The sequence below is a fragment of the Salmo trutta genome, chromosome 1 (genome assembly GCF_901001165.1).
Source record: "Salmo trutta chromosome 1, fSalTru1.1, whole genome shotgun sequence".
Taxonomy (NCBI): Eukaryota; Metazoa; Chordata; class Actinopteri; order Salmoniformes; family Salmonidae; genus Salmo; species Salmo trutta.
In genome coordinates, this window is record NC_042957.1 from 31,482,309 (window position 1) to 31,496,876 (window position 14,568).

Below are 14,568 nucleotides of genomic sequence, written 5' to 3' on the forward strand. Positions count from 1 at the left end.
CACCACTGTTCTCATCCGCAGCACCGTCCAGCTGAGGAATGGACAGGTTGGCAAAAAGAGAGTTGTTCCCACTCCATTCCATCTCCTCATCTGACGAGTCCTGGGGCTCGTCACTGAAGCTCTCTTCTGCCTCCTTCACACCAGGTCTACGGAGGGAGATAAGACACATTGATTTAACAATGAGGCATCGCTTAAACTATTTAGTCACGGCCCCCCGCAGGTGACCTTCATCTGACTGCCAAAAGTGTTTACCATTTACCATTGTGAATTCAGTAGAAACACATGAAAATTATGTAATTAGGTGTTTTTATTGAGTTAATATTAAACTCATAATTAATAAGTTAATATTGAGCAAGGAAAAGAAGTACAAGGTAAAGAAAGAAAATAAGAAATCAGTCACCTCCGTCTAGTAGACTGTTCTGGAAGGTCGCTGTCCCATCTCTGTGACATCAGCAGACTGAGTTCTGCCTCCTCCCTCTCTAGCTCTGGCCCCTCCTCCTCCTCATCACTGTTGTAGTGAGCGCTCCCTCCCCCGGGCAGGGAATGCTGGGAGTTCTGCCTCATAGGGGCCGCCCGATACCCATCATCCTCCAGGCCTGCCAGCAGGTCCACCATGGCATGGTCCTGGCTGCTGTCTGCAACACACAGAAATACCTTGGAGGTCGCTCATCTCCAGACTTGGATGCTCTGCTTATGGCCTGGAGTTATAACTAGGGCCCAGAGTTTAAAAACTGCCATTGGCGATGCTATATAAACAATCCGTTGATTAAAAGCAGATTTAAAAAAAAAAAATGAAACTGATAAGAGCAGTAGGATAAGCTGTTCTCCGTAGATCCGATGAACACAGTGCAGTATGTTTGCCTACCTAGTATGGGTGAGTGGTTGGATTTCTGGGAGAGGGGGAGAAAGGTCTGACTGCTCTCCAACAGACTCAGAATGGCCTCCTCATCCACAATGGCCTCCTCCTGGTCTTTACCACGGCTCCTTTTAGTGTCTGAGTGGCGGGAGAGAGGGAGAGAAGGTTATCATTACTGACAAACAGAGTGCACGTGTCCCAAATGGCACCCTATTCCCTGCACAGGGCACTACTTTTGACCAGAGCCCTATGGGCCCTGGTCAAAAGGCGTACACTATACAGGGAACAGGGTGCAATTTGGGACACAGCCACAGTGAATGGTTCAGCATGAGGCCCCGCCGTACTCCATTCTGTCTCCGTGTGTGCCAGTCGCCTTGCTTCCCTAGCATTTCCACTGGTCCTACGGGAGACTTGGCAGACTGAGCGAGCAGATTAGGCTAATGTAGATCAACACTGTGTCACACTTGAAATTCAGTCACAGTAGGAGTGATAGGATATCATTTGGACGAATGTCAATCCACCTTCTCTGGCATTCAGACAGACAGTCTAGCAGAGGGCCAGTCGGTCGGGAGAATTGGGAGGAAAGTTGACGTCACATCCCTTTTACTGTCTAGTCTAGCAGAGGGCCAGTGGGCAGACGGAGACGCCTTGCTCACCTGTCTGGGAGTCTCTATGCGCCTCTACCAGGTTGGCTGGTGTACACCGCAGCAGCTCTGGGGTCAGGACGTCAGGGTGTAGAGACAGATCAGCTGGGGATGGATCCTGCTCCTCTGCCGCGTCATCCACAGACCCAGACTGAGTCCTATTTAAAAAAAAAAAAAAAAGAGGGATGCGACCGTTCAAAAAGGAGACTGTTGCTAAGGTTATTACTTGAGTCATGGACGAGGTCCCTGGGACCAAGCGCCGCAGCAGTCATGTTTTATTAGCAATCCTTATTGTCTTAATCAGGAGATATGGCTGCAGTGTGTGTGAGAGAGAGAGAGAGACAGAGAGGGAGAACGAGTGAGAGAGAAGAGTGTGGGATCGAGAGAAAGAGAAGAGGGAGTGTGTGTAGACTGTGTGTGTGTGTGGGAGGAGGTATGAATGGAAAGCTGGCAGGTGGCCAGCAGTACTTTGGGCTCTCCTCCAGATGCCTCTCCCTATCAGGCTCTGCCATCCGCTTTGTCCCGTGCTGCACCCCTGCATTGCTTAGCAACTCACTACTTATCAACTCAACGGAATATTGAAAAATATGCAAGGTGGTACACAAAAGGTAGAACAAGCAATGCAGGTACTAGTCCCCCCCCCCCCAAAAAAAAGAATTTGAATATTCTATATGTCTCATTTCCATTATTGTAGGGCAGATGAAGGAGTGCAGAGGGGCTCCAGAGACAGGCCTCTGTGCTCACGACTGTCTCGATCTGGTGTTAATTAGTCTCGTTCCTAATGACTTTGGTGGCTAAACGAGGGAGCCCAGCAGGTGCCAGGAGATTCCTGCAGCGATTAAAACATTTCAGCTCCCAACTCCGCCTCCTCCCATCCGCAAAAACCGCTCGTCTGTACTTACTACAGTACAGCCTGCCTGTCTGTCTGTGGTAACAATCAGAGAGAGAGAGAAAGCGAGCAACTAAATAACAGCTTTAAAAAAGTGCATAAGAGTGTAGTGGACACCTTTAGATGTACAATAGACAGACGGACTCAAATCAAAGACAATGCGTGTACATGCGAGAGCACGCCAGACAACCAGTGAGAGTTGTGATCTGGGAATGTGTGTGTGTGTCACAGTGCTGCCAAGCCACAGCGCCGTCACGTGAGAGGAAACGGGTCCCTGTGCCAGGGCCCAAACTGCTCCCATACCGGCCTGGCCTTTGATAGAGCCGTTTCACTTTCCTCCCACTTTCTACCCATTGGTATCAACTTAGCTTTGTGAGTAGGAGCCATCTGGACCTGATGTAACAGCGCACACCGGGCCAACTGTACTTTTATTTATAACAGGAAATTCTTTCTGCTCGGCAAGGAGGGGGAACAGGGAGAGCCCTGGGATATTAGACAGCAATGACCCCCATCAACCCTGGACCAACCCCCTCCCTCCCTCCCTCCATCCTCTCTGGCCCAGCCACTGACAGTGTTGAGATGAACCAGGAAGAGGCATGCAGTCACCATCTCATATAGACAAAGACAGCAATACACTAACCAAAAAGGCATGGGGAAAATAAGTAGCCGTTTTAACATAAAGAATGAAAGACAGACCAGATGTAGATTCTCTCTAAACGCAACTTATGTGTTCTCCGGCGGTAGACATCTTGTCTTGAAAGCAGCAGATGTTTACTCTCAAAGACCACCCCTGCCGCCCCCTCTCTCAACTTCCCAAACCAAACAAAGCACAGCTATCCACTTACGCAATGTTGAGCAACTGTTTGTCCGACGATGACTAGTCAAGTTACCCTTAAAGACTATGGGAAACTCTTGTGGCGAGCCATTCCCCCGCTTAAAGACAGCAAGCTTGAGGGTGAAAGTTGTTACTTACACATCAAACTCATTTTCCTTCAGGATCTCCTTGAATCTCTGCATGAAGGCTCTCTCGCTGTCCGTCGAGGCGACAAACCCACGATCTGGAGGAGCACCAAAACGCAGGCAGAGGTTCAATTATTACACTTTGATGTATGTGTGATGCACATGGGACAGCAGTCAGACTCAGAAAGGCATGAGTCGTGACAGAGACAAGCCTAGGTTATTTATTACCTGGTCGATGCATGTTCCAACAAGCAGACGGGCACATAATATGGGGAATAGACCACTGGCGATTGATGGCACCTTTATTGGGGAGGACGGGCTCGTGGTAATGGCTGGAGGGGAATAGGTGGAATGGTTTCCACGCGTTGGATGCCATTCCGTTCGCTCCATTCCAGCCATTATTATGAGCCGTCCTCCCCACAGCAGCCTCCACTGGCATCGACTTACAGGTAACAGCGAAAATAATAAAAAAAACTGTTGAGTAGATGAGGGTTCTGGCGGCTCTGCTATGGTGTGGGGTGCATTTTCCTGGCATGGTTAAGGTCAGGGGTCGCCAACCTTTTCTAGCATTAGAGCTACTTTGAAAAAACATAACCCGAGCGACTCATTTTTCGTTCTCTTCTCTTCTCTACCCTGCAACCCTTCCCCGGGTCTTTAGTGTACAAGAGATGTGTTTTCTGTCAATATGCCTGGTAAAATAATGGTTAGTAAACATTATTTGGCATGACAGGCCCCATAAAATTATATTCGGTTTTCTCCGTTTTTTTTTTATTTTTTATGTTTCCTACTCAATATTACAAATATTCACAGAGAAACACCAAAAATTGATGTCCTGAGTCAATGCTTAAATCACATCAGAAGAAAGAAATGTAGGCCTGAAAAAACTGGAATTCCCCTTTAACTGCCATCTAGCAAGAGAAGAATTTGTTGATCTAATGATGTTTCTGCTGTTCGGACGACTGCTGCAGAACATGTCACGGCAGAGTTTGCAAAACAACGGCCACCCATATGAAACAAACAGTCACGCTAGGCAAGCCTACTTTGCAGTTAACCTTCTCAGTTAAAATGTTTTGGAAAGTCTCTGTTTACTCGACCCAAAAGACGTTGTCATTAGCAACGCTAACTGGCTACATAGGGCGTGATAGACAAAAGCACGGTCCAAACACACAGACAGACGGGCAATATTGCTGGAAATTAGTTAGCAGATATTGTGTTACATTTGGCTTTTTAAGCCAATAGTGGCTAACCAGGGGTGGGAAAATGTCAATGTGGCTTTTGATTCGATATCAGCTGGGAGCTGTATGTTTATGACAGTGTGTGATGGAAAAATGCATGTACGTACAGAATTGATTGGCTAGCTACTCATAAGCGGGCTGCGATCTACCTGTCGGAAACCCCTGGTTTAGGTCAACTCAACCCCTTAGAGAGGGAAAGGCAAACGCCAATAAATGCACAGCCATTTTGAGTGATCGCCTTCGACCTACGGTGAAGCATTTCTACCCTGGTCGCTGAATGGTTCGACGAGCGTGAAAACGATGTATATCTTATGTCATGGCCGTCGCAGTCACCAGATCTCAACCCAATTTAACACTTATGAGAGATTCTGGAGCGGCGCCTGAGACGGCGTTTTTCCACCACCATCAACGAAAATGCCAAATTCTGGAATTTCTCATGTAAGAATTGTGTCGCATCCCTCCAACAGACACTTGTAGAATCTACGCCAAGGTGCATTAAAGCTGTTCTGGTTCGTGGTGGCCCAACTCCCTATTAGGACACTAGGTTTGTGTTTTCATTATTTTGTCAGTCACCTTTATATTCAGCCGATACACATGTAGGTAGACCTGCTGGAAGTTTAACTGTGGTGTTGACTAACGGAGGAACGGCTGTGAGGAGGTATAGAGCTGTCAGTCACTCACCCTGTGACCGTGGGGTCTCTGAGATGACTGGTTCACTCACCCTGTGACCGTGGGGTCTCTGAGATGACTGGTTCACTCACCCTGTGACCGTGGGGTCTCTGAGATGACTGGTTCACTCACCCTGTGACCGTGGGGTCTCTGAGATGACTGGTTCACTCACCCTGTGACCGTGGGGTCTCTGAGATGACTGGTTCACTCACCCTGTGACCGTGGGGTCTCTGAGATGACTGGTTCACTCACCCTGTGACCGTGGGGTCTCTGAGATGACTGGTTCACTCACCCTGTGACTGTGGGGTCTCCATCTGAGATGACTGGTTCTTCTCTCGTCGTCTCTGCTTCTCATCCTCCCAGATGGCCTGCAGGCCAGGGTTGCTGCCAATCTGATCTGCACACACACAGTGTCGGCATAGATCAGTCGGTTGAATGAGGACCTCTGCATTTCCCATCTACAGTTGGTTGAATGAGGGCCTTTGTTTCAAAGAGTACATTGACGCACGCAAAGTTAAAGAGCTCAGATCACCACTAACCACTCAAAACTGGACAAGAGCTCGAAATCAGAATCATTCCTCAAACCATTTCCTTTTCAACAGCGAGTTTGTATGTCTGTTTTTTGGGCAGATGGAAAATCTACTTGCTGAAGGCACATATGTGGACTGCCCTGGCGTGACCCCCTTTCTGCCAGATAATGGTGTGTGTGTGTGTGTGTCCCACACTCCATATTCTGAGCACAGCTAATCTAAAACACAACCAAGCACTTTGTTTCTGCTGTGTCATTCTGTTCCTAACATGTATCACGAATAGCAGGAAGGCTGTAGAAATAGTTCATACTGGATTGAGATACTATAAGGTCAGGGAAAACATTCCAATGCAAGACGCGTATTCACGCATGTTTTTAACGGAATGTTCTCTTTTTGCTTTATGTTCCCAGTTCAATCTGCTCTTCCAGTCTTCCATCCTACACCCCCGTTTCTCTCTCGCTCCCCCCCCCCTCCCTCCCCTCCCTCACAGAAGGTCTGAGGCAGACGAGACTACAGAGAGACAGGGTGAGTGGACAGTGTTTGTTTTGGCCCGGGTGGTCACTGATCTAACGCTCTGGTGTGCTGGAGAGACTGGCAGTGGGGTGAGAGACAGACTGTTTGATCTGGAGAAGGCCTCCATCGCTCATCTGGGTTACATCGGCAGGGGTCCCAAATGGAACCCTATATAGGGCTCCGGTCAAAAAGTAGTGCACTACATAGGGAATAGGTTGCCATTTGAGACGCAGCCGAGGTTCGACGAGGAAAAGCCTTCATTCCTCGACCGTGTCGCATAGTCAGAGCAGTGGAGTCATTCACCAACCCGTTCCCTCAGTCTCTCCTCATGCGTCTGTCGGTACGTCTGACTGGCGGTTTTATATATATATATATATATATAAAAAACTAAAAGATGTTGTTTCCCAGTTTCTCGCCGTCCTTACTCTCTATCTCCAGACGGTTGAGGATGTCTACAGCCACAGCATCCACTTCCAGCTCACATGTGCTCTGTTTCTCCACATCCTCCAAGACCAGGGAACTGCATCAGAGAGAGAGAGAGAGAGAGAGGGGAGGGGGGGGTAGAGCGAAATGGAGAAAGAAAGAAGGAGATAATGCAGATTGGGCGAGCGAGAGCAAGAGGTGAGCACACAACATGGATATACACATTACACACCAAATCCTACACGGAAAGAAGTGTACAGACAAGACCTACAAACACAACGCTGCATTGGCCCACAACATGTAATTGGAGCCGGTCTGTGCTGGCGTGGCTCACCAGGCTATGGCATCATCCTCCCAGCGGACAAACATGCCTCCCAGCGTACTGTCACTCAGTTTGGAGGTACAGGGGCTCTTCAAGGGGCTGGTGCCTGGCCTGCTGCTGCAGCCCTGGCGATCTGGGGGAAATCCCTCTGTTTAAGAGACACACAGACACACAAAAACGTGAATCGTGCGTCGTAAACCAGTCCGCAGATATTGTGTCTTCAACACACAGCAAAATGCAAAAAGAAAAGCATACCAGCTCAGTATTTTCCAATTTACTTGGATCTACACAGCTTTCTAAAATCCCAGGTCTTTTGTCATCGTCTTCACTTGATCCCAGATTACAAACTCCCTTTCAACTAGGTGTTGTACAAAGAAGAATATAAGCAGGTGTACATTATCACAGAGTTTTAGTCCCTTTGTACTTTTTGGTTCTTTGCAACCCATTTTCCATTGATTGCATCAGAATCCAGGAAGTGGCCCTCTCTTTGTCTGGGAGAGTGTTGCGTGAACATTGTTAAGAACCTGTTCATCTGAAGCGGGGGGGGGGGGGAGGGGGAGGGGTCCTGGCCTATTCATTAACCCTTCCATGCATGGTGGTGTCATGCTGGTTTCTGCCTTCCCTGGCCCAGGAGACTCGCTCAGGCATGAAGACAACTGCAGAGCGGAGATACCTGTCCCATCTCGGCTCAGCACGGCCCGGGATTAGCACTTGGTAAGCCTCAGTCGAGATCAAACAGAAAATGGCCAATCTACCGCTTTATTCCCAACCATCAGGCGTAGACGAGTGCGAAGCCAAGGCTAAATTCAACCCTTAGATCCGAGGGAAACCTTCCTGCTCCTCCAATCCCACTGTGAAACACCTCCCCCCTGTTCTACCACTCTCGCCCCGCTACTGCGAGGCGCCTAGCGAGTCACAGGTTCACGTCCTGGGATGACGGGAGGAAATCTGACTGCCACGGCCCTCAACACTCTCCAGCCTCACTGGAGAGATATCGATTGTCCCAGCTCGGCTAGCTGCCTGTGGTTTTGTTTTGGTTGGCAGAGGCGATGTGGGACGTAATATTAATACTTAACAGCTGTGTACAGTGCAAGTTCAATCAACAACCCTAGTTCAACAGGTCATAAGTAAACACATCCATATTCAAGCCCTTGCTGTTCATTTCTCTAGATTGATGGCTGGGTGTTTATCCAACTCAGGTGAAAAAAACAAGTATGCAGCAGCAGTACCAAGAATGTGCTTCAGGCTCCTGGATCGGGGTACAGACGGACGGGGACGGACAGATGGGGACGGACGGACGGGGGACGGACGGACGGGGACGACGTCGGTCTAGCGTTCTATTCTGGATCTTCTGTGTACCTTCACTTCTTGTTAGGTATGCTCAACAGGCTTGCAGTGTTCCAGAATGCTAGTTATTCCTCTAGTCTGCCACGGACCCCATTACTTCCAGTCTTCTCCCGCGCTCTTGTCTTCCGCTCTAAACTTTACTGTGTGTTGGTGAGGTGTCATCTTTGAAGAAGTCCACCTTTTAAAAAAAAAAATGTATGGAAAGCCTGTCAGGTCTTTGTAAAGCAAGGGTGTTATCTGCTAGCCACTTAGCAAATTACACACTGCCCAGGATGCATTAGGAGGATAAGGTTTGTGTGTGTGTGTGTGTGTGTGTGTGTGTGTGTGTGTGTGTGTGTGTGTGTGTGTGTGTGTGTGTGAGATGGAAAGAGAACGAGAACTACAGCAGCTGCCCGAAGCATCTCAAGGCCATCGTAAAGAACACAAATACATCACGACAAAGCATGGCAGCTCTTCCTCTCTTACACACCCCACCGAGCCAGTATGTCCAGTCATAGCTCTGGACTGTTACGACTGGGCACACTGCGCACCCCTCAGCCACACCTAACAGGCAACAGTCGTACCCATGACTGCTTGAAAAAGAGAAGGGGGGAGGGGGGGACAGCAAAAAAAAACGGTGTGCCACAACACCACTCAGCCAGGTCACCGGTTTGTAACAAGGTTCCTAAGCGGCCTACTCCGTTCCTGCCCGTCCCTTACCTCTGCACGGCCGTCTCCGGCGGAACTTGACGGCTCCCAGGTTGACCAGGTTCATGCCGTACAGGTTGTAGTCGATGAACAGCTGCAGCAGGTAGGGGATGTGGGCCTCGTGGGGCTGGTAGCTCTTGTTCATCACAGCGCCTCCTTGTAACAGCTCACACACCCTGGAACCACACACACACACACACACACACACACACACACACACACACACAGTTTTACGTTGGATTAGATGTACGTTATTGTACGCTATTCCTAGACATGTACTTTGCATCCAGACAAAGCTGTGTGTTCCAAAAAGATTGAGTCGGAGAGGCTTTCATTCCAGAGTTGATATGCTTTCATTCAAAAAAACACAGTCACCTTGTAGTCCGAGTCGCTGGAAAACAACTGTGACCACACGCAATTTTACTTTTCAAACCTGAAACGTCCCGCCAATCTTTTGGTCGGTCCTATATCCATAATAATAATGTAGGCCACAGTGACAGTTCCCCTTTAAAGGTCAGAGCGGAGAGAGTTGATTGATTCAGTGATTGATCTGGAACAAGACAGGGGCTCATAACAGTCAGTCAGGCTGGGAGCAGACAGTTTGCCAGTTAGTCTCTCTCTCTCTCTCTCCTCCCTCAGTGTCTCTCTCTCTCTCTCCTCCCTCAGTGTCTCTCGCTCGCTCTCCTCCCTCGGTATCACTCGCTCGCTCTCTCTCTCTCTCTCTCTCTCCTCTGTCCCGTCTCTCGGAATCAGTGCAGTAGCACGACTCCACTCACAGTGACTGATAGCTTCAGCAGCTAAATAACAGCCGGTGTGCGTACACACACACACACACACACACACACACACACACACACACACACACACACACACACACACACACACACACACACACACTCTTACACAACAGACACGTACTCGCTCTGTCTCTCTGTCTCAAAACACACACACACCGCGAGAGCTCTGTAATACATAAGCGGGCCGATCAATATCAGCAGAATGAGCATCATAGTCATGTCCACACAGGCTAGCCTACAGACAGAGAGCATAGCCCTCTCTAACAACAGGAACACACTGCGAAAGTTAACATATAGGCTATTACAGCTCCAACTAAAAAAACACAGACTGGTGAGAAATGCAAGCTAAGGCAAAAACAGTAGAACACGCTCCTCACCTTTTGACCATCTGAGGATTGTACAGATAGATCTTCATAAACTTCTTCTCCATGGCATGGTATCCATAAAAAGGCCTGTGGGGGGGTAGACAGTCAGAAGAACCTCTTGGGAAAACAACACAATACAGACTTCACCTACCATTCACCTTCTAACATAACATGAGCCTTCAGACTCTGCCCCTTTCTCAATGTGTCTTTTCTTGATTCCTCGTGTCTTCTCTCCTCGCCTCCTACTCAAAACCCATAGGAGGAGAATGCCCTAGGGGAGGAACCTTGGGTCATCTCCTCCAATGAGGTTTGATGAAGGAAGCGAGGAAACAGGATGGGAGGAAAACCAAATTGAGAAAGAGCCTCCGCCGTGTACTGAGTGACCCTACTAAGGAACAGTGGTCTAGCTAAAAGAGAGGGAGCGGAGACTTACATGCCGGAGACCAGTGCCACCTTGAAGACGTGCTGTGTGTTGGAGGAGGGGTTTCCCATGGACACGTTGAGGGCCCTGTCGACGCTGAAGGCCACCTGACGCAGGTAGCGCTCCGCCTGCTGCCCGTAGCCATCGTAGGGCACATAGAGGTAGGGGAAGATGCCATGGAGGTGGAGACAGGTCTTCTGACCTGAGAGAGAGAGAGAGAGAGAGAGAGAGAGAGAGAGAGTCAGTCTGGTTGAGACAGTGGTAGGCTAATCCTTCATTCACCGTGGAGAAATCGTCGGGAATTGAACAAACAACGTTCTGTGGTCAGAGGCGATAGGATGGCCGTTCGCGTTGGTCCGCCTCGTCCTTCAGACAGAGGGCGTGTGTTCATGTGGCAGAGCTACTGTGTCAAACTCAAAAAGAAAAGTTGGTTACCTCAACCCATAGTAACAAAATGTGAAAACAGGCACAGAGTCAAAACACAAAGCCACTCGGCATTATACAGCGATATAAAACTAAATTCAAGTAGTAGTCAGACTCCTAGTTCATTTACACAAAAAGCAAAAGCGGGCCGACTTTAAACAACATATTTACAGCCGGTGACATGACTGATTTTACTAAGATACTATTAATACTAGACATGCACACAATGGAGACAGATTGGCCTCTCTACTGAGGGAAGAAAGAGAGGGGGGGTCCAGTAAAATAGCTCGTACACACTTTCCAACCGCGGGAAGAGAAATGCCGCCATCCAGCCCTGCTCAGACAGACTGATGAAAAACAACAAAAGGTCTGTAAAAGGAGCCTTGAATCATGAGTGCACGCCACCATGATGTCTAGCCGGTCATTACTAACCAACTTGATAGTAGACGGGGGACTGTCTCGTAGATGAGGGACTGTCTCGTAGATGAGGGACTGTCTCCATGAGGGAGACAGTCCCCCGTCTACTATCCAGTTGGTTAGTAATGACCGGCTAGACATCCCCCCTCGTGGAGACAGTCCCCCGTCTACTATCCAGTTGGTTAGTAATGACCGGCTAGACGTCCCCCGTCTACTATGAATAAATATTCTGTGTGACAGAACTAAAAAAGGAAGCCAAGCCATCGAGACCATGCAGACCAGATGAGACGGAAGGACTGACAGCAGGAGGAAGCAGTACAGAGCTTCACCGCCCCAGCACCTACAGAGCCTCTCCTCTCCCACACGTCAGCCCCATCTGTCCGCTAGGAAACCCGGGCACGCGCCCACACAGAGAACGCCACACGGCCCCTTAATATCAACATTTGTAGGGGAATTGAGGAGGGGCGGGGGAGGGGTTGTTGTGGGTAATGGAGTTCTATTTTTTTTAGGGGGGGGGGCCCTTTGGCACTGTAGTCTCCACCCAGCCTGGCCCTGCCCGCTGCATGACAGATGCTGTCAAGTGCAATGCCGCTGCAGTCCGCAGTTCCCTGAACCCGTGGCATGGAGTATTTCTGCAGAGAAAACAGCCTGCGCAAAAACAACATCCTACGTATCTCTGCAACCATGCAGAGGGTGACACAGGAAGTGGTCAAAATATACAGAGAAACAGACAGGGTTATGTCATCATGAGGTGGCTGAGGGCAAACGGACAGCGCCAACCAAGAGAAAGCAGCTCTCCAGGGAAACCCCTTACAGACGACAGTGGCAAACAACGCAGCATGTGAACTGCTTTCAGTTTCGGCACACGGGCATCAACAAGGCGAGCAGACCAGACCGGTGAATAACCCTTCGCGTCTACATAGAACGGCCTAATCGGACATCCGATCCTTTCGCCACCACAGAAACAGACAGTCAAGGCAGGATAAGTGCGCTAGGCAGTGTGTCTTCTCTAAGAACAGACAGACAGACAGGTAGACTGGCATGGAGCCAGTTGGGGGCGGAAAGGGCAGACAAAAGGAGCTGTGAGGTAGGCTAGGTACAGTTGGGAACGTGTGTGTGTGTGTGGGGGGGGGGGGGGTGTATGTGCCTTGCTAGCGAACACAGTCGTGGCACACAGACACACACAGCCAAAGCCATTGGTGAAGCTGCTACTGCAGTTGCTAGGTAACGGAAGCCGGCAAGCAGCACAAGCCCCTGACAGACAGCGGGGAAATATAAACAAGTGATTCTTTCCACCCAGCTGGCCGGTAAGGAGCGAGAGGAAATAAGAAAGATAGAGGAAAGGAGAGGGAGAGAGAGAGAGACACACAGAGACAGAAAAATAAAGTGAGAGAGGGAGAGAGAGATAAAAAGAGAGGTAGATATAGTCTCTCTTTCTAAAAGAGAGAGAGTGTGAGAAAGAGATTGAGATCGAAAGTGAGAGTCTCTCTCTAAGAGACCGAGAGAGAGAGACTGAGATTCTCTCTCGGTCTCTTAGAGAGACTGAGTGAGTGAGTAAGAAAGAGAGAGAGAGAGAGAGGAAATGAAAGAGGGAGTTGTGACTGACTGAGGTCTAGGCCCTAGGGCTGTTCTCTCTCTCTTCCTCTTCCTGTCTGAGTAGAGCGTAGTCCCCAGCCACCCATCAGCTCCTGAACGCCCCCCCCCCCGACCGAGCGGGGCTCCCTGATTTGTTAAAGGGAGGGAGGACCAGACCAGGAGAAGGGAACTGTGGGGCTACTGCAGACAGGGCCCTATCATAGAGTTAGATAGAGGACGCAACATTGGAGCCGTCCCATTATGGCATCTGCTAGAGCATGGTCAGCACAACTGAGGACATCTCCATTTTGAAGTAGTCCATTTTATTCTTCTTCTACGAGTTGGTAAACAAACTGAAAGAGTTCACACTGCCACCAGGAGTGCATTGTTTGAACAGCAATAAAGCCCAAGTCTGTGAATTACTGCCACATTTGCTCACAAGTATAATTCATTGACTGATCCCTCTTGATGACCTGGATGGAATTATGTGATCCTTCCTTAACCCATAGGAAGTCCCACCCAGTTAACTACTTCAAAATGGTGAAGGTCCTCAATGGCGCTGTCCATGCTAAAGCAGGGCACTAGAGTCCTCTATAGAAACGATCTACATGAAGGAACATGGAGGCAGAGATGACGATGATTCTCCCTCTCCTCCTCCAGGTCTGCAGCAGGCAGCGGGTCTGAATGACTCAGCATTACAGCAGCAGCTCCAGTCTGTCAGTACTGTAGAGTTACAGTCAGAGTGCTGCCTGCTAGCTGCTACTGTACACTGCTGCTGTACACTGCTGCTGTCTGTGAAGGAACGCACAGACAGACAGAGACACAGACAGACAGACGTGGATCCCTCCAGCCAGACAGCAGTCTATAGGAGTCCCTCTCACTGCATGGAGCAGCGCTCTTAATAAATATGGAAATTAGCTTGTGTGTATGTGTGTGAGAGTTTGCATGCACTTGTGTGCGCAACTAGCCACTCAGATCCTCCATCTTGATGAATACCCATTCATGCTTTCGCTGGACTGGACCTGATTGATTGCAGGAAGCTCCGGGGTCACACAGAACAAGAGTGTGGAGCTGTATAGAACCCTTCTCTCTGTACAATTTGGGCCCTGAGGCACAACCCACAGATGAATGTAGCTTCGGCGTGAGGGGGAGTCTGGGAGGGAGCGAGGGATGCAGGGGGAGGGCAAGTCCCTCTTAGATGGGGGTCTGTAGGGGGTAACATCCCCTCTGCTATTGCCTCTGGGCCAGAGTAATAAAGAACATGGACAAAACTTGGTTAGGGATTTGGACTGTGGATTATAGACAAAAATACCAACTGGGTTGTACAGTAACAAGAGAATAATAAAGCCAAGATGTTCTAATGAGTTGAGAGAACAGAACCGAGCACCGTGGAAGAGAGGCTCGTCAACACAGCCTGAGCCCATGTCGAGGACATAATATCTGCCTGGTCATGAACCCAGTCCCTAACACTGTAGGATAGCGGGGAGACGAAAGG

The 14,568-nt window shown here is 49.3% G+C and overlaps 1 protein-coding gene across 1 annotated transcript in view; it reads right to left on the reverse strand.

Moving 5' to 3' along the window:
* Positions 1 to 14,568, reverse strand: part of LOC115194109 (DNA polymerase zeta catalytic subunit) — a 50,150-nt gene that overhangs the window by 14,933 nt on the left and 20,649 nt on the right. Inside the window, exons 2-12 of the mRNA XM_029753494.1 lie at positions 10,671 to 10,860; positions 10,250 to 10,324; positions 9,088 to 9,251; positions 7,054 to 7,189; positions 6,722 to 6,816; positions 5,546 to 5,650; positions 3,363 to 3,447; positions 1,513 to 1,658; positions 866 to 994; positions 401 to 635; positions 4 to 146 (exon numbers count right to left, since the gene is read on the reverse strand). Coding sequence (XP_029609354.1) covers positions 4 to 146; positions 401 to 635; positions 866 to 994; positions 1,513 to 1,658; positions 3,363 to 3,447; positions 5,546 to 5,650; positions 6,722 to 6,816; positions 7,054 to 7,189; positions 9,088 to 9,251; positions 10,250 to 10,324; positions 10,671 to 10,860 — 1,503 coding nt within the window. The remainder of the gene's footprint in view (positions 1 to 3; positions 147 to 400; positions 636 to 865; positions 995 to 1,512; positions 1,659 to 3,362; positions 3,448 to 5,545; positions 5,651 to 6,721; positions 6,817 to 7,053; positions 7,190 to 9,087; positions 9,252 to 10,249; positions 10,325 to 10,670; positions 10,861 to 14,568) is intronic.